The sequence below is a fragment of the Desmodus rotundus genome, chromosome 2, assembly GCF_022682495.2.
Source record: "Desmodus rotundus isolate HL8 chromosome 2, HLdesRot8A.1, whole genome shotgun sequence".
Classification (NCBI taxonomy): Eukaryota; Metazoa; Chordata; class Mammalia; order Chiroptera; family Phyllostomidae; genus Desmodus; species Desmodus rotundus.
Genome location: NC_071388.1, coordinates 77,621,557 through 77,645,580, shown reverse-complemented (window position 1 = coordinate 77,645,580; position 24,024 = coordinate 77,621,557). Strand labels below are relative to the sequence as shown.

Sequence of the window (24,024 nt, the reverse complement as noted above, 5' to 3'; positions counted from 1 at the left end):
ACCCTGGAAAGAAGTGCTGCCAGGTGCCATTCCCTCATCGAGCCTGTAGGTGTATGCTAATGCTAAGTCCAAGTCTCCATCAAACCAGGTAACAAAGCTCACTCCACCATGGTAATTCCCTAAGACCCTGCCACGCCCAACCTGCAGAACTTCCCAAGCTGCTTCCAGTGGCTTTTCCATACAAATAGCTCATCTCTGCTTGACAATGTAAACTTTCCTAAAACCTCTCAAAGGTTCACAAACCCCAAACAAGTAGCATCTGACCTTGGCATGCATTGTATCTCTTGCTAAGAGAGTCCAAGTCTCACTCTAGTGGCAGCCACCTTAGGTTCATAGGTTAGCTTCTCCCAGACACCTCCAAGTCCAGAGCAAGCAGCTACCAACCAAGGATCACTTTGTAGGTTCTATCAGGTGACCCTGGGCCAGAAACAGGCAGCAGCTAACTCTATTCTGCAGCACAGTTCCTCCCAAGAGGCCCCAGAACCAACATAAACAGTGGCCAGCTTCAGACCACACCAGAGCACCACCCATCCATCACCACATATGACAATCCCAAAGGGAAGACTCAGCAAGCACCAGAACCCTGCTAAAGTAAATTCTGCTCCATGGAGTCAGCACCCGTACAACACCTTGTCTGCTGTAGTCATAGCCATTCCTCACAACCAATCAGCCTCGGGGTCAATCCCTCCCAGTGACATGCTAACAGCAATCAAGTCTCAACTACAACATGAGGGCACACACAATCCACAGAAGAGACCTGACAGAAGCACCCAGCTCAAGTGAACAGAGAGACTGTGCCATTGAATTCCGACAGGACCCCTACTATATTAGGCTGCTCCACCATTACCAGAAAACACAGCAATCTACCTAATACATAGAAACAAACACATAGAAACATGCTCCAAATAAAAGAACAATACTCCAGAAAAAGACCTAAATGAAATTGAGAAAAGCAATCTACCACATGAAGAGTTCAAAACACTGGTTATGAGGATGCTCAATGAACTTAGGGGAAGTGTAACAAACAAATGAAAACTTTAACAAACAAGTGGGAATCAAAAATAAAGACAGAAAACATAAAAAAGCAGTCAAAAATGAAGAATACAATAACTGATAATAGATTAGATAAGTATTCAATGACTGAGAACAGATTAGATAATCAGAGGTTAACGGGTTAGAGAAGCAGAAAACACCCAGTCAGAACAGAAGAAATAAGAATACAAAAAAAATGAGGATAGTTTAAGGGCCCTCTGGGACAACACCAAGCATAATAACATTCACATCACAGGGGTACCAAAAAGAGAAGAGTGTAAGGAACTGAAAATCTGTTTGAAGAAATAATGATGGAAAACTTCTCCAACCTGGCAAAAGAAGCAGTCATACAAGTCCAGGAAGTTCAGAGAGTCTCAAAAAAGAGGAACCCAAAGAGGCCCAGACCAAGCCATATCATAACTAAAATGCCAAATGTTAGAGCAAGAGAGAGAGTCTTAAAAAAGCAGCAAGAGAAAACCAGCGAGGAACCTACAAAGGAGCTCCCATAAGATTTCTCAACAGAAACTTTGCAGGCCAGAAGGGACTGGCACAAAATACTCAAAGTGATGAAAAGTAAGGACCTACATTCAAAATTATTCTACTCAGTAAGGTTATCATTTAGAATCAAAGGACGGATAAAGAACTTTCCACACAAGAAAAAGCTAAAGGAGTTTACTACCACAAAACCAGTATTACAAGAATTGTAAATGGATTTCTTTAAGAAGAAGAAAATCATGAATAAAATAGCAATAACTCTCATCAATAATGGTCTAAGGTAATTATTAGGTAATTCCCTAAGCCCAATGATCTAATCTAAAATGCTCTACTCAAAAGACACAGGGTGGCTGAATCAATAATAAAACAACACCCCAACATATGCTGTCTAAAGGATACCCACTTCAGATCAAAACGCACATACAGACTGAAAAGAAAGGGAGGGAGATACTTCATGCAAATGGAACTAGAAAAAAGGCTGGGGTAGCAGTACTTATATCATACAAAATAGACTTTAAAACAAAGCTAATACAAGAGACAAAGAAGGACCCAGCAATTCCACTTCTAGTTTTATCCAAAGAAAACCAAAACACTAATTTAAAAAATATATGCACCCTTATGTTAAGCAACCTAACTGTCCACTGATAGACAAATGGATAAAGAGGAAGTTTATACACACACATACACATACACACAGGAATAGTACTCAGCCATAATAAAGAAAGAAATCTTGCAACATGCAACAACATGGATGGATCCAGATAAGTCAGACAGAGAAACAGAAATATATCATTTCACTTATATGTGGAACCTAAAAAATCAAAATAAACAAATAAAACAGGAACAAACTCACAGATACAAAGAAAATTTTATGGTTACCAGATGGGATGGAAGTTAGGGGAAAAGGTGAAAAGAAGAAGGGATTAAGATCTACAAATTTCCAGTTATGAAAACAGTCACCGGGATATAAAGTACAGTACAGGTAACACCATCAATAATACTGTAATAACTATGTATCATTTCCGACTTATCGTGGTGATCACTTTATAAGTTGTAAAAATGTCTAATCACCATGTCATATACCTGAAACTAATATAATATCGTGTCTCAACTGTAATTGGAAACTTTTTAATTATTTAAAAAATAGAGAGAAAAACCTATCCTAACATTCACACAGAAATTTAAGGGAGCCAAGAGTCAAAATAACCTTAAAAAAGAACAATTTGGAGGTCTCACACTCCCTGGTTTCTCAACTTAGTACAAAGTTACAATAAGCAAACCAGCACGGTACTGGCATAAAGGCAGACATATAGAGCAATGGAATAGATAGAAAGCCCCGTGGGGGTGGTTGAGGGAGGTGGGTTCAGCCGGGGTGGGGGGAGGGAAGGGGAGAAAAGGCATACAACTATAATTGAATAACAATAAAAAATAAATAAATAAATAAATAAATAAGAAAGCCCCCAAATAATCCCACACATATATGATCAAGTGATTTTCTACATGGGTGCCAAGATGATTCAATTGGGGGAAAACAGCTCTTTCAACAAATGCTACTGGGAAAACTGGATATTCACATGCAAAAGAATGAAGTGGGACACTCACTCACATACTATCTACAAAAGTTCACTCAAAATGGACCAAAGAGCTAAAACTATAAAACCCTTAGAACAAAGGCAAATCTTCATGACATTGAATTTGGCGATAATTTCTTGGATATGACTTCCAAGGCATAGGCAACCACAGAAAAATAAACAAATTTAAACTTCATCAAAATTAAAACTTTTGTATAGCAAAGGTCAGTATCAATAAACAGGCAACACACAAATGGGAGAAAAGATTTGCAAACCACATTTCTGAAAAGATATTAATATTCCCAATATAGAGAGAACTCCTAAAATTAAAAAACAAAAACCTGATTCATCAATGGGCAAAGGACATGAACAGACATTTCTCCAAAGAAGATATATGAATAGCCAATAAGTACATGAAAAGATGTTCAACATCACTAATCATTAGGGAAATCCATATCAAAAACATAATGATGTATCATTTTATATCTATTAAGATGCTCTTATGCAAAACCAGAAAAAAACAAGTGTTGACAAGGATGTCGAGAAAACGGGACTCATGAGCACCACTAGTGGCAATGTAAAATGGTACAGCTGCTACAGAAAACCGTACAGTAGTACCTCAGAAAGTAGTAATAAAATTACCATATAATCCAGCAATTCCACTTCTGGGTATACACCCAAAAGAATTGAAAGCAAAGACACAAATACTTGCACACCAATGTTCATAATAATGTTATTCACAAGAGCCAAAACGTAGAAACAAACCAAGTATCCAGAGACATTTAAATCAGACTACAGAAAGGCAAAACAGAATTAGAACTTCAGTTAGTAATCTCCAGACTGTTATTCTGGATCTAATAACTCATATAAGTATCAAAAATTCAAACTGTAGTTGACTGACCTATTTCTATACTTGGGGTTGAGGAGGTCTTCCCAAGGGTAAACCAAAACACAGGGATCAAGCACTGACAGATTTTACAAAGTAAAATTTTAAATTTATATACTACAGGAGATGTTACAAAGTAAAATTACACATAGGAAACATGAAAAAAAAATTGCAACACATATAATGAAGAGTTAATACCTTTAATAAGAGTTCTTACAAATCAGTAAGAAATAGATGGAATACCCCAATCAATACTTATGAAGACTAAAGAGAAAATTTACATAAAAAATACAAAATTCACCTTCACTAAAAATAAAAAATATTGAAAGGAAAACTATTTATTTTTGCCAAGAAATTATCAAAAAATTTTAATAACACCTAATTCTCATTAAAATACAAGAGAATGACACTACAAGGAGTTCTGTGAATACAGTCATATCTGTAACCCACATACTATAGCTGTGTTATATAGACAAAAAATGAAAAATATCCTAAATGTCCACTCATAAGGAAGTATGGACATAGAAAAAAGATAAAAATAGAGCTCTATTGATGTGGAAAGTTATCAAATTAAAAAAGAAAAGCTGGATTTCCTCATTTACTCCTCCACTATACCTAGGTATTACCTTATTTTACAGATGAGATAAACTGAGGCACAGAGAAAGAAGTTAAGCAAATTGCTTGAGCTGTAATTCAAGCCTTTATTAAATAAGTTAATAAAGGCATGGTATTCTTCACATTGTAATTATCATAGTAAAGACAATAAATACTACTTAAAAGTTGTTACAAGAGTAATATAATGCTTAATACCATAAATATGTATATGTTAAAATAAATTTTCACCTAGAAAAAAACAAATATGCTACTTCAGAAAGACCATTTTAAATTTCCTACTCATCCTTGGTATTTTCTATTATTTCTTCACTTTTGGCATAAAACAAGAATTTTTTGCCTCCATCTGACTGCTCATCACACATGACATGACCTCTACCAGGCTCCTACCCAGGTACACAGTTGATGTATACAGATGATACAACATCATACACTTGAAACTTATATAATCTTATTAACCAATGTCACTCCAATAAATTTAATACAATATTTTCTTAAAGATAATTCCATATTTTTTCAATAATTTTTCATTCAAATCAAAACTATTTATTGCACTAGCTGAAAGCAAAAACTTAAATAGAAAAGTTCATGATAAAATGAAAGTTAAAGATCTATTATTATTTACTAACCGACATCCCCTAGCTTTTTTCCCATGCTTTTTTAAAAATATGGAACACTTCACGAAATTGCAAGTCATCCTTGTAAAGTGGCCATGCTCATCTTCTCTGTATCGTTCAAATGTCAGTATATGTGCTGCCAAAACGAGCACCCACAATTTCTTATTTATAATCCTCATTCTTACAGAATTTAAACAAAAGCAACTTCGAATTTCTATTTCTCTTATTGCCACAGTAGCCACGTTTATTATTGGAATTTAGTTATCTCAAACCATTTTTGTGAGAAATACATTCAGCCATTTATTCAAAAGTAATTGCTAAGTAACTAAGTGCCAAGTACAGTTCTAGAATCTGGATATAAAAACAGTAAACAAGATGGGGGATGGAGGGATGGAATAATGGACAGACAGACAGACAGCCTGCCTGTCAGATGGATGAATAGGACAGAGAAGGAGGAGGAATAGACAGATATTTGGGGAATGAATTTCAATTATACCAGACACATTAACTGAAATACTGAAATAGGAAACTAAATTTTCATTAAGAGTCTGCATTCATTTTCCCAAATCACCAGTGAAGAGACCAGTGATTTTTTGAAACTGATTAGCAGTCATGCAATGTATCTGTGAGGGGAGAATAGAGAAGCGCTCATGAGTCTAAGTGTAATATTTATGTTAAGTTATAACTAAACATACCTTTCAGATAAAAAGAAGCTCTTGTGAGGATTTAGATTTTGACAAGATTCTAGGCTGCCATCAGATGCTGAAGAAAGCTGCTCTGATTGCAAGTTGTCTGTATCACCCAAACTGGCCTCAGTTACAGGAGAGGTCTTTATGTATTTTCTTCCTAACTCCGTTCCCAGGACATTCGTCAATATAACTCTGGGTATCCTGTCACACAAAATAACAAACACTGTACTGTACTGAAGTCTGCAATAAAAAATTATATTCTAGGAAGTTGAATTTTCAAACATTTTCATCTTAGCACAAGTGAGCTATAAGAACAATGTCATCCTAAAAATCAACCTGTAAATACTAAAAATTTTGGATGAACACTATTTCTTTTTGTTTCTAGAAGTACATGTGTCTTGCTGATTAGCATAGATTCACCTACCACTACAATGGCTTTAATTGTCATAATGGCTGCTACTGGTTGTTTAAAATTTTGCTTTCTTTCTCTTTTCCAGTCATTATTAAAAACACAGATTACTACAAGTCTTTTCAAGAAGTCATTATTCTTTTCATTCATCATAAAGGTCCTTAATAATTATATACCTAGAATTGGGAAAGAACAAATGCTAAATCCAACAAGGAAGGTACCATTCAGATTCTAACTATGGTAATGACAGATTCCATAAGTAAAACAGCACATAGATTGACAGCAATATACATGGTTTATATAATAGCATCAGGAAAGAGTCAATAAATTAAGTGTTTAGAAAATTAAAGTATATTTTTAAAGCTCCAAACTTTTAAAATTGGAAGGGTTCATATCAAATGTACTACAGGGTCAGGCAGAAGTAAGGCCTGCTCGAGTGTGGTTGGTAAGGTAATATGAGTGTAATAATTTATAGTTTTAATTTGAACATTTAACTCACCTAAAATGTCATATGGTGTACTTGGGCATGATATTGTTACGTTACAGAATTACATGCTTGGGATTTTGTAATAAAAAGGGGGCATTATTTGTGCCAGACCCTGTGTGTAAGCCTGGTGTCTTCTTAAACAGGACAGTGTAATCTTTTTTTGGTTGGCCAGTGTATTATGAACAATTGATAGACTTCTCCACATTACAATGCTGCCCTCAAGACTACTATTTGGCCCTGAATTGACTGGCCCAAGACAAATTATTATAAATTTAAGTTTCTATTACTGCATTTTTTTAAGATTGTATCACTGTTATCAATATGTCATTAGCAGCACTTTACTGACCCTTTGCGAGACAATAGATGAATACTTAGAAAGGTCAAAGTACTTTTGTTTAAGTGAAAAATGTGAGCTTCCTTACACCTTATTTGCTGTGGTACTTAGAGAGGTACTCCATTTTCGCTACAGAGGCACTATGTTCTTTTCATGATGTTCCAGACAGCATAGAAATTCAGGTCTTAGGAGAACTTTAAAATAATTTAGTTTTCTCTTTGTTTTAAATATGAAGAACTGAAAGCTCAGAAAAGTTAAATGCTTGTCCATGTATATGGAACTCTTCCTAGAATAATCTGGATCTATTATGTTTTGTTTTATTTTTATTCCATTACATTGTATCCTCAATACTAACATGCCAAAGGATCCAGATAACTAAGCTTTTCTATCGATACTTCAAGAAACCTTTAAAAAGTATTCATTTCCAGCACAACCACCACAAAAAATATATATATTTCAATAATTATGTAGTACATATGATCTAAAAACAAAGACATAGTGAATACAGGGTGGGACCAAACTAGGTTTACAGTTGTGAGTATGCAAAACACAGAGTTAATAAAGCTATTGTAATAATCATAACCTGTATGACTTTTTCCATATAAACAACTGTAAACCTACTTTTGCCCAACCCAGTACAACTCCTTGAACTCAGTGTTTAAATGAAGAAAGAAGGGAAAGGAAGTCTGTTTTCTAATATCGGGTTAGCCAAAAAGTTCGTTTGGTTTTTTCCCCAGCACCTAGTTGGCTCTAGAAGCACTTAGTTGTCTTTAGCTTCATTTGAAACAATTTCGTTAGACTGTATTGTTACAGCTATCGTATCAGCACACATTTAAAAAAAACTTATCAGAACTGGTAAATTTTTATGTAGCCATTTTAATAGTGAAGACAGAAGAAGATACACGTTTTCAGCATATTATGCTTTATTATTTCAAGAAAGGTAAAAAACACAACTGAAACACACACAAAAATTTGTGCAGTGTATGGAGAAGGTGCTGTGACTTATGTATCAAAGTGGTTTGTGAAGTTTCGTGCTGGAGATTTCTTGCTGGACGACGCTCCATGAACAGGTAGAGCAGTTGAAGTTGATAGTGATCAAATCAAGACATTAATTGAGAACAATCAACATTACACCATGCAGGAGACAGCCGACATACTCAAAATATCCAAATCAATAAAGTTATTGGTGAAAATGAAAAATGTCTTTTATTTTTTGGAAAAACTAAACATACTTTTTGGCCAAACCAATACAACCACTAATTGTGAGGAGGGGAGGGCAGAGATATTTTTCCAACTCCGCATTACTTATATCTCTAAGGATCCTATTTATTATTGTCTGTTTTGTACAGCTGATGCCTGACAGAACCCTTCCTAAACTCCTGGACTTGAAATGTAAATACGGTCAATATAGGCCCAGTAAGGAGTCTCAAGATTTCTTTTATGTGACCTCTCACTAGAAACTGCTATGAATAAATTGTTAAAGAAAACTCAACTGTGGTTCTCAATACTTTAGGAAAAATACAGGAATATTAGCAGAGAACAATTTTATTCAGGTCAGAACTAACCTTTTCTAGATAAATACTATAGTATAAATAAAATTGTACTTTAAGAAATGAGAGAATCTGATATACTAAATTGGTCATTCATTTTAAGAATTATATCTTTACAGACCCCTATTGTTACCAAATTCTAAAATGTGCCTTATAAGAAAATCCAAAAACTCTAATATTTAAGTAAAGAGAAAATTTGGGGCATATAAGGAAACGCATCAAAGAAATGTCAGCTATCATTTAGTGTCTCTTTTAAATGTCTGACTATACAAGTATGCTTAAATTTGTTTCAAAATATTGAGTCTCTAAAAAATGCTGTCTCTCCAAATAGGGAAGACATTGTCCATAGAAGACTAGTCTTATACAAAACATTAAAGAGAATCAACAACAACAACAAAAAGTATAAATATCAGCAAGGAAAGGGTAAGTTTTTAAAGATTAGGATTCTCTTCTAATAAATGATCATCCTATTTTTGTATAAGTTGCTTTGCTGCTAGATTTCAAAGGAACAAAAAGCAAAGAAGAGATAGGAGAAAAGAACTTTGGAGTATAGATAAGGCCTTTTAAGCTAAACTAGTAGCTAAGTCTTTCCTAAAAGAGAAAAATTTCAAAATTCACCCAAAAACCATTTGAAAAGATTATACACCTTTGAGGCTATCAGAAAGTTCAAAAAACTATCTCAGCATGTCTATCACAGTATACGTTTCCATTAGAAAGCACTCAATTACAAGGTGAACCAATTCCACAAGGAAAAATTTAAAGTAGAATATTTAAAGGTTAATGAAACAGACATCATATAAAATGCATAATAAAGTCCAATTCCTACTTATTGAAAAGAAATTAAAGTTCATTTGAGTGAAAAACAGTATGGCACAGGAATTAAGGAGAAGGGTTCTAGAGTCAGACAAACATAGGGTCAGGTTCTGATTTAACACCTAATGACTGTATACACTTTAGGTAAATTACTTACCTTAATTTATGCCTTCTAGCATTGATCTCATCTCTAAAAAGGGGAGAACAATATCTACTTGACAAAGTTGTTAAGGTTAAATGAAATAATAGATGTAGTAGTTAGCACCAGTCCTGGCACATCATAAGTACGCAATAAATGGAAACTCATTTTAATTTCCCTATTACTGATACCTTGCTCAAAGTTATAAGTTACACTTTTACAAATAGTGCATAATTGTCATAATTTATCTTGTTCTGCAATCTTGATAAAAATATGCTATCAGCTAATAGCTAATAGCTAATTAAAAAGTTGGCAATGCCTACAGCACACCCAACTGTTCAATACCAGAGCCATAGACCAGTCATCTTTCATCAACTACTGGCAACTTATCCAATTTGAGTACCCTGAAGAAACAGAGAGTTTTGTGTGACAGTCTTACAGAATATAAATCTATAAAATGATGACTAAGTACATAATACCAACGATGTTATTTGGTATACAATTATATAAATTAGCACTGCAACAGAAATTCCAGGGATAGCTAGCATTTCAAGAGGTTCTGAATTTTTAAAAGATATACACAAAGGTGTATACTTCATTTCTCATGCTATCTCAATATAAAAGGACTGAAAATTGTCATTTCATACAGTCTATCCAGTTTTTTCCCAAGTATGTAGATAGTATCAGTAAAATAAAACAAGATTTGTTTAACTGTAGTAATATTTTGAAATCACACTTAAAAATATCATATGCTAAACTAAAGCAGGAACAAATTTTGTAACGCAATGAGAGAAAGCAGAAAGTATACTGGCCTGAGAAGTAATGCCATTTATTGTGTCTCTGCGTGGTTATTCTCTGATTATTAATTTTCTCAATTACAAATTGTCAATTCCTTCCCTGCCTAAGTAGCAAGGCAAATGTAAGATTCAAATAACTGATTAAATGGGGAAGAACCTTGAAAAACTGGTAAGAGCTATTAATATAAACTTCAGGTCAACGGCAAATTTTTAAAGAAATGGAACCCTTGATGAAAGATAACAAAATTACATATGGTAATAAAGATATAATATAAAAAGAAAACAAAATTACAACAGCCCTGGTCAGGTAGCTTAGTTTGTTAGAGAATCTTCCTAATAAGCCAAGGTGGCTGGTTCAATCTCCGGTCAAGGCACATACAAGAATCAAAAAATAAATACACAAATAAGTGGAACAACAAACTGATGTTTCTCTCCTTCTCTCTCTCAAAACCAATAAATAAGTTTTTTTTAATTGCAATACTAATTTAATTTTCACTTTGTTATGATTTACATGAATGCTTTTCTAAAACTGCTATGTGATGTTTCAATAAGGTTCTCATACATCTATTCTAAACTCAGATGCTCCAAAGTTTCTAAATTAGTCTCTTAAGCTATATAGAGAAAAAAATTAATTTTTAAATAATTTCCTTAATGAGATTCACATATTTTCTAAATTTGTTTTTTCTCACTAAGCTAAATTTTAAATGAATAAATTATCACTCAATTAAAATATTACTAGCTTAAAGAAATCTTAAGGTGCTAGACGTACCGTAGTGTCCAAAGAGTCTTATCAACACAATATCTGGAATATGTGCTTTTTTAAAACTTCAAACATATGTAAATTTAGGAAAAATGAATAAATATAATTATACCACTTACGGAAATTTCAAGAACCGGAAGCTAACTTTTCTTAAAAATATGGGTACACTGTCTCCATATTTCTCTAAAAACCTCTGGTGCTAATTGATTAAAGCAGGAGAAAGACAGTTTATCTTCTCAAAATCCTTGTATTTGTGTCCCACCAGGCTCTCTCTTGCCTACTGACCAAGATTTTTTATAAAACTCTAAAAATTTTCTCCCAAGAAAAAAGATGTTAAACCATATATGGAGAATAAAAACTATACTAAAATATGGTTTACTTGCCCTGCCCAGTGTGGCTCAGTTGGTCAAGTATCGTCCTGTAACCAAAAGGCTGCACGGTCGATTCCCAGACAAGGCACATGCCTGGGTTGCAGCCTAGGTCCCCAGTTGGGGGCATGCAAGATGCAACCAATCGATGTTTCTCTCCCTCTCTTTCTCCTTTCTAAAAATAAATATATACAACTGTACTTGAAAAACAATAAAAAAATGTGAAAAAAATAAATGAATAAAGAAATATATAAAAATCTTTTAAAAGAGAAAGAAATTTGTTCATTTCACATACTGCTAGTCGGATACTTCTAAAACTCTTGCCCCTTTTCTTCGTTATTTAGGAAGACTGATTTGGATCATGTGTTTTCCATTTTTCTTCTCAATCTTATCCAGAAATTAAAAGGCTAAACTGTCCTCATGTAAAAGGCAACATATTTAGATCACTACCTTTAGATCCCAGAATGCAAGTAAAATTTCTAACAAAATGCCATTTCTGGGATTAAATGAGTAATTTTTAGATTACTCAATAGTTAAACTTTTAAGATAAAATTTAAAACCAAAGATAAATTTTTCCCATTCATCCTTTTGAAATAATGAAGTCCTAGCTAAGTAAAAATAAGACAAAAAGCATCATGTCAAAGTTAAGCAAAGATTAAAAAAAGCGTAACTCTCCCATTCCAGGTAGGAAGTACCAGACAGAAAACATCTATCTAAAGCCATACCCTAAACAGTTCTCCAATTTACTTACTTGAAGCTTGTGATCTCTTTCCTTTCTCTTTCACCAAAATTATAGAGCAAATAATTGGTTCTAACAGAGGAAACTACATTCCACTCAAAGAGACTGGAGATATTGCTTCTGATGAGAAGCAATCTCTTCCTTGTATTAAGCAAACATTTACTGAGCATTTACTATATGTCCAGGACTGTTCTAGGGATGGTAATAGGGAAAAATATAATAAAATACAGTCCTTGCCTACATGAAGCTTACTGTCAGGGAGGCAGAGAAACCAAAACTCACAATGTAGCATAATGAGTTCTCTGATATATCAACAGGCTGCTTAGCAAAACAAAGTGATTAAAAGTAGATGTGGAAGGTGGAATCAAGGAAGGCTTCCCAAGAAGATGGCCTGTAAGCACAACATTAAAGGTCAACAAAAGTCCGTAAAAGCAAAAATGAGAATTGCTTCCAAGATTAGAGAACAAATAGCATGAGCTCAGAGGATAAAATGGCATTCATTCTACGTTCAGTGAGCTACCAATAGTTCCCTAAGTCTAAAACACAGTACAAATGAAGAGGAGTGGACAGATACAAGGCTAGAAACAGGCAAAGGTGAGATCATTAAGGACCTTATATGCCAAGCTAAGGAGTTTAAACTTTATCTCAAAGGTTATGTTGAGCTATAGAGAGATGCTAAACCAGACAGTAACAAGTAATACCTGCTTTTAGAATTAACATAATATAGCAACAATATAGGGAGATAACAAAGAAGACTATGCACAGGAAGCCAAATCTGGTTAACTATTGTGGTAATAAAGGCACGGAGTTATTAGGGCTTGAACTGAGGCAGTGGCAATAAACATGGGTAGGAGATAATTCCCAGACTTAGGAGGTAAAAATAACTAGACATGATAAATGACTGGATGTGCAGGGTAAGAAAGTACAAGGAGTCAGGACAATTACAAAGTTCTAACTTGGAGAACTGAGTGTATAGAGAAGTCATATATTCCAACAGGGAGAGGATACAGATATAGGAACAAGTCTGAAAACAAAGATGATTCATTTTCTTTGAAAGAGTTAAATTTACAAAACCTGGAAATAAGAATAAAACTCTATACTAGCTGGTAGTTCACCTCAGGAAGTGAACTGCGGGGGGGGGGGGGGGGGGGGGGGGGAAGCACAGACACAGTAAAAACCAAATTAGAATCTCATTAGGACTCAATTCCTGGTGAGACAACCTATTCTTTTTTTTTTTTAAGATTTTATTTATTTATTTTTAGAGAAAGGGGAAGGGAAGGAGAAAGAGAGGGAGAGAAACATCAATGTGTAGTTGCCTCTTAAAGGCCCCCTAGGGAATCTGGTCTGCAACCCAGGCGTGTGCCCTGACTGGGAATCGAACCAGCGACCCTTTGGTTTGCAGCCGGTGCTCAATCCACTGAGCTACACTAGCCAAGGCAAACTATTCTTTTAAGAGGATGAAACATTATACTGTTTAGCTAAAAAAGGACAGACGTGAAATGAGGGGACTGATGAGACTTTCATTTGCAAGAAAATTGAAGCTTCTCTTCAAAAGAGTCTTAGGGATTGGAAGGGCTAATCCTTTAACTATCACCCCACCCTCCCCTCCCTTAATCTATCAGCACAGTAAGGGACTAGTTCACCCACACTAAAAAAGAAAAATGCTAGAAGCCAGAATGAAAACAAACTGCTTCATAAATTACTGAAGCTAACCTGCCAAAGATTTAGAGTGCTTTAGGAAATTAAATTTACATCAGGTGTGATATAAAAGGGACTACTCATTATCTGGCTTTTTATGTTTTCACCTTTTGTAAAGAAGTGTCCTTTTTTAAAGTAATATATAATATTACATTCAGGTGTTTTCACAGAGATCTACTTTTATTTTTGAAATAACTGTTGAAAAGTAGTGGTATTTGTTTGGATCTTGGCTTAAAACGCTTATAGATAAAGTGTCATTCAGTTAAAGACCATATAACCAAAGCTAATGACAGAGTATTCTAAATAAAAGCAAAGTACCTCTTCCAAACACTATTCACTTAAGAGTTTAAACTGTACATGGAAATACATTAAAAGTATTATGTTACAGATCACAAATTTCTAGAGCTAATCCTTATTTCAGCTCCAAACTCCATACACAGTTCTTGTAAAAAACACAAATCTGGTCTTGCTAGTTTTCACAATTAAATTGTGTGCTTACATTAAAAATCTGATGATAATATTTCCTTATCATCTTTTTTTTAAATCTATGTAAAATACAAGAAAGCTCAAATGGGTTGAAAGTGGTAAGGACCTAAATAAAGTAAGTAACACCTAAAAGGTATGTTAGAGATTCAGAAAATAGAAAAGATATGTTCGCATACCTTTTAGATGTTATTTAATCTAGGTCATTACCTATATGTATACATCTCTTCATTTTACATCTTTAAGAGGAATCTTAAAATGTGTATATGTAAGTCAAATTATAAAGTAAGTTAATGTATTGATACTTGTTTTTAAAAGAATTCCGTCAATCTACTTAATCAAGTACAGAAGTACCATTAAGTTTGTAAATTAAGATTGTCAGCTTTAAGATTTGTTTTCAAATGGGGCACACCTGCATGTGCAGATTTTCAAGACCATTTCCAACAATTTTATTTTAAAGGCTATTGGACTTATTTCTAAATGTGGTAAGCTGAACAAAATCAATACTGAACAACATACCTTTCAGATAAATTAAGGCTTTGGTGAAGAGGCTCTAATTTTTGACATGTCTCTAGGCTGTCAACAGATGTCGAAGGCAATGAGTCTGATTGCACCTTGTTGGCATCACATAAATTAGCATCGTTTCTAGGTAGGGTCTTTCTGAATTTTCGTCCTAAATCCGTCCATAGGACATTCGTCAACATAACTTTGAGTTGCCTGTTACACACATAAATAATTAATACATACAGTACTAAACAATGTGTAATGCATGAATTCATCACAAACTACAACAAATGAAAATCTCCAGGAATTCTAAATTTCAGTTCTTTAAACAATTAAATAGAAGAGTACATATCATAAGTAAAAAATTTGCCTAACCATTCTCAAATATACATTAAAAAGTAAAGACTATTTCACTTAAATTGGGATTTTTTTCAGAATTCTGTCTGTTATACAACAACTGTAGTCACACACATGTACAGCCATTGGCTTCCTGGTAACCCACAGGGCCTACTCTCACTGTGAGTGGAACGATACAGATCTGCACATCGCACGCAGAAGCAACCACTCCGCACTAAACATGTTTCTCTTTTAGCATTTACTGACTTGGACAACATTGTTAAAACTAAGGGTGCAAGAGTACATCATCTACAGTCTTAAGCCTATATAGTCTTAAAATACGATATAATTTTACCTTATTTCTAAAAGTAGGTCAATTTAAAACATTTACTTTTATTGTACCTATACCAATTTCAAAATTAGAACTAATAAATGCCAGCATTTCCAGCTTTTTACCACTTTACATTTTTCCCATTATTCATTCAATACATCATTGGGCTGATAATCATGGAATCATGGAATATAGTTTTTGCAGTAGTGTAAACAGGCTACCAAGTAGTCATGAAACAATGCCAAATAAGGAATGGCTGAAAGAATTAGAAATATTTAATCATGAGAGTATCTATTCTACTCCCTGATACCAGTTTTAGGTTTTGGTTGTTTGTTGAGCAAACATACAAATATTAAGAAACAAAAAGCAAAGTGCTCATGTATTTTAAAGATAAAATGATCTCAAAGAAGTCATACGTTTACCCCAGCAACTTGGGACTATATCTCCAGGTCCTCTGAAAGGAGGGGTTACCAGTCTTCAGGGGAACCTCCATAGAAAGCACTGACACTCCAAACATTTTGAGATTTTAAAAATTAACCTATAGGTTTTAGAGTTATTATTAAGGAATAAAGACATGAGTGGTATTTCTTTGAATGAATAAGAATTCATTCTTTTTTCAACAAAGACTTACTGAATACCTGCTAGCAGAATAACTCTAGAATCTGGAGATTCAGCAATGAATAAGATGGTTATAGTTTCCCCTTATAGTGTTTATATTCCAGAGAAGAATTACCCAATTAATTATTTAATTACAATTGTGATGAGTGATATGAAGGAAAAGTGCAGATGGCCGCACTTCATCTGAACCAAGTCAGGAGAGGTTTTACTGAGAACGTGGCATTTAAGCTGAAACCTCAAAGGACAGGTGCTATCCAAAGGAGACAGGTGGAAAATGCAGAGTTTTCCAAGAGGGGGGACAAAATGAAAATGGCTCTGATATGAGTAATGCTTGTTAAGGGAAATTAAATGACTTACCTGGTTCAAGAGCTTAGAATGAAAAAGAAATGTGTGCAAGACAAGGATGGGCAGTTTAGGTGGGACCTTGCAGACTATATTAAGGATTTGAGACTTTAAGTCAACAACAGAAACCTTCTAGTTTTAATAAGAGAATGATGAGCTCAGGGATGCATTTTTAAAAGATCATTTTGCATAAGTAATAGAAGAACCAAGATGGCGGCGTAGGTAGACACACTGCGCCTCCTCACACAACCAGAACTGACAGAAAATCGAACGGCAAAGAAGTCCGACCCCAAGGAAATAAAAAATAAACATTCATCCAGACTGGTAGGAGGGGCGGAGACGGGCAGCTGGGGCAGAGAGGACTCGCGTGGCTGTGGCGGGACTGAGACTGGCGGAGTGTGGGACAAATGGCACAGGCAATCCGACCACTAGCAGATCCTGTGGCCCCACATTCGCGCAGATAAACCGAGAGGGCCAGACTCAGAGTGGCAGAGAGCGGGGCAGGCAGAGCGGCAGGTAGCACCCCGCGACCGGACAAACGGCGGGGAGCAAAGCAGACCTCGCAACCCAGGGCTCCGGCCCGGGGAAATAAAGCCTCAAACCTCTGACTGAAAACGCCCGTGGGGTTTGGGGCAGCAGCAGGAGAGACTCCCAGCCTCACAGGAGAGGTCGCTGGAGAGACCCACAGGGGCCTAGAACGTGCACAAGCCCACCCACTCGGGAACCATAACCAGAGGGGCCCAGTTTGATTGTGGGTAGTGGGGTGAAAGATTGAAATCTGGTGGAGAGTGGAGGGGCCATTGCTCCCTCTTGGCCCCTCCCCCACGTACAGCATCACAGCGCAGCGACCAGCGTTACAACCCCCGCCCTGGAAACACCTAAGGCTCTGCCCCTTTAAATAACAGACACACCAAGACAAAAAAAAAAAAAAGGCCCAAATGACAGAACACTTCAAAGCTCCAGAAAAAATACAACTAAGCAACGAAGAGATAGCCAACCTATCGGATGCACAGTTCAAAACACTGGTTATCAAGACACTCACAGAATTGGTTGAATCTGTTCGAAAACCAGATGAAAAAATGAAGCCTATGCTAAGAGAAACAAAGGAAAATGTACAGGGAACCAATAGTGATGCGAAGGAAACTGGGACTCAAATCAATGGTGTGGACCAGAAGGAAGAAAGAAACATCCAACCAGAAAAGAATGAAGAAACAAGAATTCGGAAAAATGAGGAGAGGCTTAGGAACCTCCAGGACATCTTGAAACGTTCCAACATCCGAATTATAGGGGTGCCAGAAGGAGAAGAGGAAGAACAAAAAATTGAAAACTTATTTGAACAAATAATGAAGGAGAACTTCCCTAATCTGGCAGAGGAAATAGAGTTCCAGGAAGTCCAGGAAGCTCAGAGAGTCCCAAAGAAGTTGGACCCAAGGAGGAACACACCAAGGCACATCATAATTACATTACCCAAGATGAAACAGAAGGAGAGAATCTTAGAAGCAGCAAGAGAAAAGGAGACAGTTACCTACAAAGGACTTCCCATAAGACTGTCAGCTGATTTCTCCAAAGAGACCTTACAGGCAAGAAGGGGCTGGAAAGAAGTATTATAAGTCATGAAAGGCAAGGACCTACATCCAAGATTACTGTATCCAGCAAAGCTATCGTTTAGAATGGAAGGGAAGATCAAGTGCTTCTCAGATAAGGTCAAGTTAAAGAAGTTCAGCATCACCAAGCCCATATTATATGAAATGTTAAAGGGAGTTACCTAAGAAAAAGAAGATCAAAAATATGAACAGTAAAAATGACAGCAAACTCACAGTTATTAACGACCACACCTAAAACAAAAACAAGAGCAAACTAGGCAAACAACTAGAACAGGAACAGAACCATAGAGATGGAGATCACATGGAGGGTTGTCAACAGGGGAGTGGGAGGGGGAGAGGGGGGGAAAGGTACAGAGAATAAGTAGCATAGATGATAGGTGGAAAATAGACAGGGGGAGGGTAAGAATAGTGTAGGAAATGTAGAAGCCAAAGAACTTATAAGTATGACCCATGGACATGAACTATAGGGGGGGAATGTGGGAGGGAGGGGGTGGGCAGGATGGAGTGGAATGAGGGGGGGGGGAATGGGACAACTGTAATAGCATAATCAATAAATATATTTAAAAAAAAATCACTTTGCCCTGGCTGGTGTGGCTCAGTGGATTGAGCACTGCTCGTGGACTAAAAGGTTGCTGGTTCCCAGTCAGGGCACAGGCCTGGGTTACGGGCCAGGTTCCCAGTTGAGGGGCATGCGAGATGCAGCTGATTGATGTTTCTCACCCTCTCTTTCTCTCTCCTTTCCCTATCTCTAAAAATAAATCATTAAAATATTAAAAGATCGCTTTAATCTTCTATGAAAAATGAACTGGGAACACTGAAGTCAAAGGACAGTAAGAATCAATTTGGATACACAATGGTGACTTTATCGGGGTAGATGAGTGGAATGGTGGGAGAAGAAACCAGAACACAATGAGATGAGTAACTGGGAAAGGGATACAAAACATATACGCAGTTGACATGTGACTGTGAATAGAGGGTACAGGACAAAACCTGAAGATAGATGTGAGGTGCATGAAAGATTTCTTAATTATTGGTTGATTAGTTAGTTAGCTTAAGATAGAAAAGATCTGTGTAAGTTTAAGAACTTAGGAGAAATGGTGAACAGAGCAGGAGAGGTTGAAAATACAGGAGACAGAGTAATTAAAAGGTAAGTTTCCTAAGAAATGACATAAGAATGGTCAATATTTACTGAATATGCACTATATATCAGGCACTATGCTAAGCATTTTACAATGACTTACTTCACTTAATCCTCACAATTACTCTATGAGGTACAATGGTAACTGTTCTGCAATTGAGAAGGACAAATAAAATGATTAATAACTAGGCCCAAAATCCAAGATGGTGGCAAAGTAGGTGGAAGCTACACTAACCTCCTCCCACGACCAAAGTGAAATCACAACTAAATTATCAAAAAATCATCCTGAATAACCAACTGAAGACTAGCTGGAGAGAAGCCTTATAACCAAGGACTTACAAAAGAAGCCACAATGAGCCTGGAAGAAGGTACAAGGGCACAAGAGGGCTGGCTGGCCTCCCACCAGTGGCAGCTGAAGTCCTGGAGACATATCTCAGCTGCAGGGAGTGGAGGGTTCCCCAAGAAAAGTGTGAAGTCTAAACCCCAAGCCAGGCTTCCCAACCTAGAGCACCAAAACTAGGAAAGGTGCCCACATAACATCTAGCTGTAAAAATCAGCAGGGTTTCTGTCTGGCAGGGAGGACGACAGAAGATGCAGTCACCCTCTTAAAAGGCCAATGCACAAAACTCTGTTTGCAGCCACTTAGCCTGGGCTTTGGCGGAGACAGGGAAGAGTTTACTACAGCCATTCGAGGAGACTCTGGGGCTGGTAACTCTGGGAAGAGTGCTGCAGGGTCAGCTTCATGGATTCCTGTGCTCAGTCATCCCCCCGCATCACAGAAGCCATCTTTCTAGAAATCCCTCCTGTCCTGCCGTGTAGAGCACAAGCCCAGCTGAACAGTACAGCCAGAGGCTCTTCCAGTGACTAAACCTAACTGACAGCCTGCAGGTGGAGGCAGATTTCTGGGTGCCTTGAGACTTTTGCTGACCTGCCCCCAGGATGAGTGCTGGTAAAAGCCAGCCTTGGTGTACACCTTGATCCTTTCCACATGCACCCACACCCAGTAGAGAGAACCACAAGCTGTGGATCCAAACAGGTTGCCCAGAACCAGTCACAGGAAGCGTGTGACACAGGACTGCACCAGTCTTTGCAGATCCACCTAATACACAGAAACAAACACAAAGAGGCAGCCAAAATGGTGCATCTAGCACCAGCTTCATGGACATGCAATCTGAACAGCATATGGGGCCCTGAGCTCAAGGCCCCAAACTTGTTTTAATGTTCTGCTGTTGCTATCTTGAAAATCTTAATAATTTTATCTTTGAATTTGTGTTTCCCAAATAAATTGACAGAATAATAGAGTATGCAGCACATGAGCAAGAATATATTCACAATATGTGTATCTACCATATATTGGCTGCTCCATATAGAATTTGAGATGTCCATGAGGAGAAAATTCTGGTGGACTCACCACATGCAACAGGTCTGTGAGGTTCAAAGTGCAAATAAGATAAGCAGAGGCACTGAAAGTCCTGAAAGGCTACATACTTCATTCGAACCATTCAATAGTTCCAACACACACACAAAGGTAACGCCATCCTACAAAACACGAATAACCAAGGTACTCTACTATTTCCTGTATTTTTTTTTTTTTAATCCTCACCTGAGGACACTTTCTTCTCATTGCTTTTAGAGAGAGAGGAAGGGAGAGAGAGAAACACTGATTGGTGCCTCCCACATGTATCTGGACTGGGGAATGCACACTCTCAGAGCAGGGACTGAACCCACAACATAGGTATGTGCCCTGAATGGGAACTGAACCTGAAATGTTTTGATTATGGGACAACGTGCCAATCAACTGAGCCACACTGGCCAGGGTTATATCCTTTCTTACTTGAAATAATTTCTTGTATTAGCAAACCACTCACACTGAAAATGATGACACTGCAGGAAAGGGAATGAGGGCAACTCTGGGTTCCTTTTACTTTCAGTCATTCCTTACACATCAGTATGCCAACGGTAAAGTATACTGGTGAAATGTGGATGTATAAAAAAGTAAAATAAAAGCAACAGAGTTATTTTTGTGCAGCATTTCCACTGCTATTGTAAGATTGAAATATATGTGTACAAACTATGAAATATGAATTATAAATTATAATTTAGTAAGTGCATATAAAGGTTCGATGCTCTTATATCTAAATATAAATGTGGCAGTTCACAATATAAAGGTGAACAGTAAAATTCATCGTAATTTAAATTCCTTTTAACTTAGGACATATAAATAAAAATACACACCATACAAGTTGAGACAGACATAACAGAAGAAAAAAGTTTTACAATTTAGTGCTGTGCTATGATGAGAATTACAGTTGGTCTTTGTCTCCAGTGAATACATCGAGATGCTGAAAGGGTGACGCACCCTAAGAGGTCATGGAAGCTCCACACCCCAAGCCCATACTTCGTCCCACATCTCTTCCATTTGGCTGTTTCTGAATTTTATCCCTTATAATAAACCTGTAAATGTAAGTAATGTATTTTCCTGAGTTTTGTGAGCCATTCTAACAAATTATCAAACCTGAAGAGGGGGTCATGGGAAGCTCCAATTTATAACAAATCAGTCAGAAGTACTACTGACACACTTGAGACTTGCAACTGGTATGTGAAGTGAGTATAGTTTTGTGGGACTGAGCCCTCAATTGGAACCTGATGCTAACAGCATGTAGATATTGTCTGAATTGAACTAACCTGTGTAGGACAGCTTCTACCCAGGGAGTTGGAGAAATGGTGTTGGAAAATATGCACGCACTTTGGTGTCAGAAGTATTGTGAGTAAAAATAATTGTAATTACCTTTCATTAACAACATTTTTTCTGGCTTTATTTTTAACCCTCACCTGAGAACACGGTTCTTGATTTTAGAGAGAGGGGAAGGAAGGGAGTGAGAGAAACATCAATGCAAGAGACCCTCCTACATGCACCAACCAGGGATGAACCCACAACATAGGTATGTCCTCCAACCCGGAATCAAACCCATGACCTTCGGGTTTACGGGATGACACTCCAACCAACTGAGCTACAACAGCCAGAGCTTTTTCTAGCTTTTTTTTTTTTTTAACCCACACCCAAGGACATTTTTTCATTGCTTTTTAGAAAGAAAAACATTGACATGAAAGAGAAACATCGATTGGATGCCTCTGGTATGCACCCAGATGGGGGACCATATGTGCCTCAAACAGGGATCATATATGCCCAGACCAGGGATCAAACCCACCAACTTTCGGTTATGGGACAGAGCTCCAACCAACTGAGTCACACCAGCCAGAACCTTTTACAAGCTTTCTGAACAAGGGACAGGCACTGGGGTTACCCTTCCTTCCCACTGTTCCAAGACCCACCCTGTCTGGCAGTAGTAACTTCTAGAGGATTTAAAGAGCCAGTCATGCTTTTTCCTATTCATTTTCCTCTTTTTCCCTTCTTGGGGACCAGACATTAAAGACTATAACACTCAAAATTAAATTCATAAAAGGAGGAAATCCAAAAGTTAACACACATACACAGGACAAGGTTCAAAAAAGACCTGACACAACCTTAAGTTTACAGGTCATGCTGAACTTTGACAAAGAGATAGCCTCTAACAATCTCCAAAAACAAGTAAAACTTGAAATAGGAAAGTATGACCCATTCAAAGAAAAAAACAAAACAAAACAGAAACTGTCCCTAAAAAAGACCAGATGGCAGATGTGGCAGATGTACTAGGGAGTCCTCAAAACAGCTGTGTTAGTGCTTGTTTCAGCAGCACCTGTACTAAAATTGCAACAATACAGAGAAGATAAGCAGGGTACCCGGGCAAGAATGACAAGCAAGTTCGACAAGTGTTCTATATTTTAAATAACAGCTATATTAAAGATGCTCAAAGAACTAAAGGAAGATCTGGAGAAAGTGAACATGATACATGAACAAAATGGAAATATCAACAAAGAGGTAGAACATTTAAAAAGAAATAAGAAGGAATTCTAGATCTAAAAGACAGTAATTAAAATAAAATTCACAGGAATACAAAAGCAAGTTTCAGCAAACAGAAGTATCAATGAATTTGGAAGAATGCATTAATGACTGTCTTCCCAATTTTACAGAAAAGCAATTAAGGATTAGAGGTTATGTCAATTACCCTTGATAAGCAATATCTACACCTCAGGAAGGGAGTGTAAGAACCCAGACCTAGTAGCGACCAAAAATTTACCAAGCAAAAGGAAAAAAATCAGCAAACTTGAAGATACTTCAATGAAAATTCAGGTCTGAGGAACAGAAAGAAAAAGACAAAAGAAAATTAACATAAACGAAGGGTAAGTGAGACACCACCAAACTGACCAACAGACACACTGTGCCAGGAAGAAAAGAAACAGAGAAAGAGGCAGAAAAAATATCTGAAGAAAAAATGGCTTAAAACTTCCCAAGTAGCACTTCCCATCAAGATGGCAGCATAGGCAAACATGGCTCACCTCTTTGTACAACCACATCAAAACTACAACTAAAATATACAACAACCATCACTCAGAACTGCCAGAAATCAAACTGAATGGAAGTCTGACACAACAAAATCAAGCTGAGTAGAAGTTTGACCACTATGGAATTAAAGAAACCACATCCATTGAAACTGGTAGGAGGGGTGCAGACAAGGAACAGGCTGGTCTGACACCTACACAGATAAAAATCTGGGCGGGGTATCTCAGGAGC

At 36.8% G+C, this 24,024-nt stretch overlaps 1 protein-coding gene and 2 non-coding genes across 7 annotated transcripts in view; 1 reads left to right on the top strand and 2 right to left on the bottom strand.

Moving 5' to 3' along the window:
* SENP7 (SUMO specific peptidase 7) overlaps positions 1-24,024 on the bottom strand; it is a 119,643-nt gene that overhangs the window by 69,878 nt on the left and 25,741 nt on the right. For 2 of the 5 annotated variants that reach the window (XM_053918294.2, XM_045193538.2), the window contains 2 exons: positions 14,999-15,196; positions 5,909-6,103 (listed from right to left, as the gene is read on the bottom strand). The exons of 1 other annotated variant lie outside the window; for it this stretch is intronic. In XM_053918294.2, the coding sequence (XP_053774269.1) occupies positions 5,909-6,103; positions 14,999-15,196 (393 nt within the window). The remainder of the gene's footprint in view (positions 1-5,908; positions 6,104-14,998; positions 15,197-24,024) is intronic. 2 more of the 5 variants (XM_045193541.2, XM_045193542.2) reach the window with 2 other exon arrangements.
* LOC112302642 (U6 spliceosomal RNA) lies at positions 5,259-5,365 on the bottom strand. Its single transcript, XR_002974578.1, has one exon. It is a non-coding gene; the product is annotated as a U6 spliceosomal RNA (small nuclear RNA).
* Positions 23,071-23,177, top strand: LOC112302645 (U6 spliceosomal RNA). The gene has a single exon (XR_002974581.1). It is a non-coding gene; the product is annotated as a U6 spliceosomal RNA (small nuclear RNA).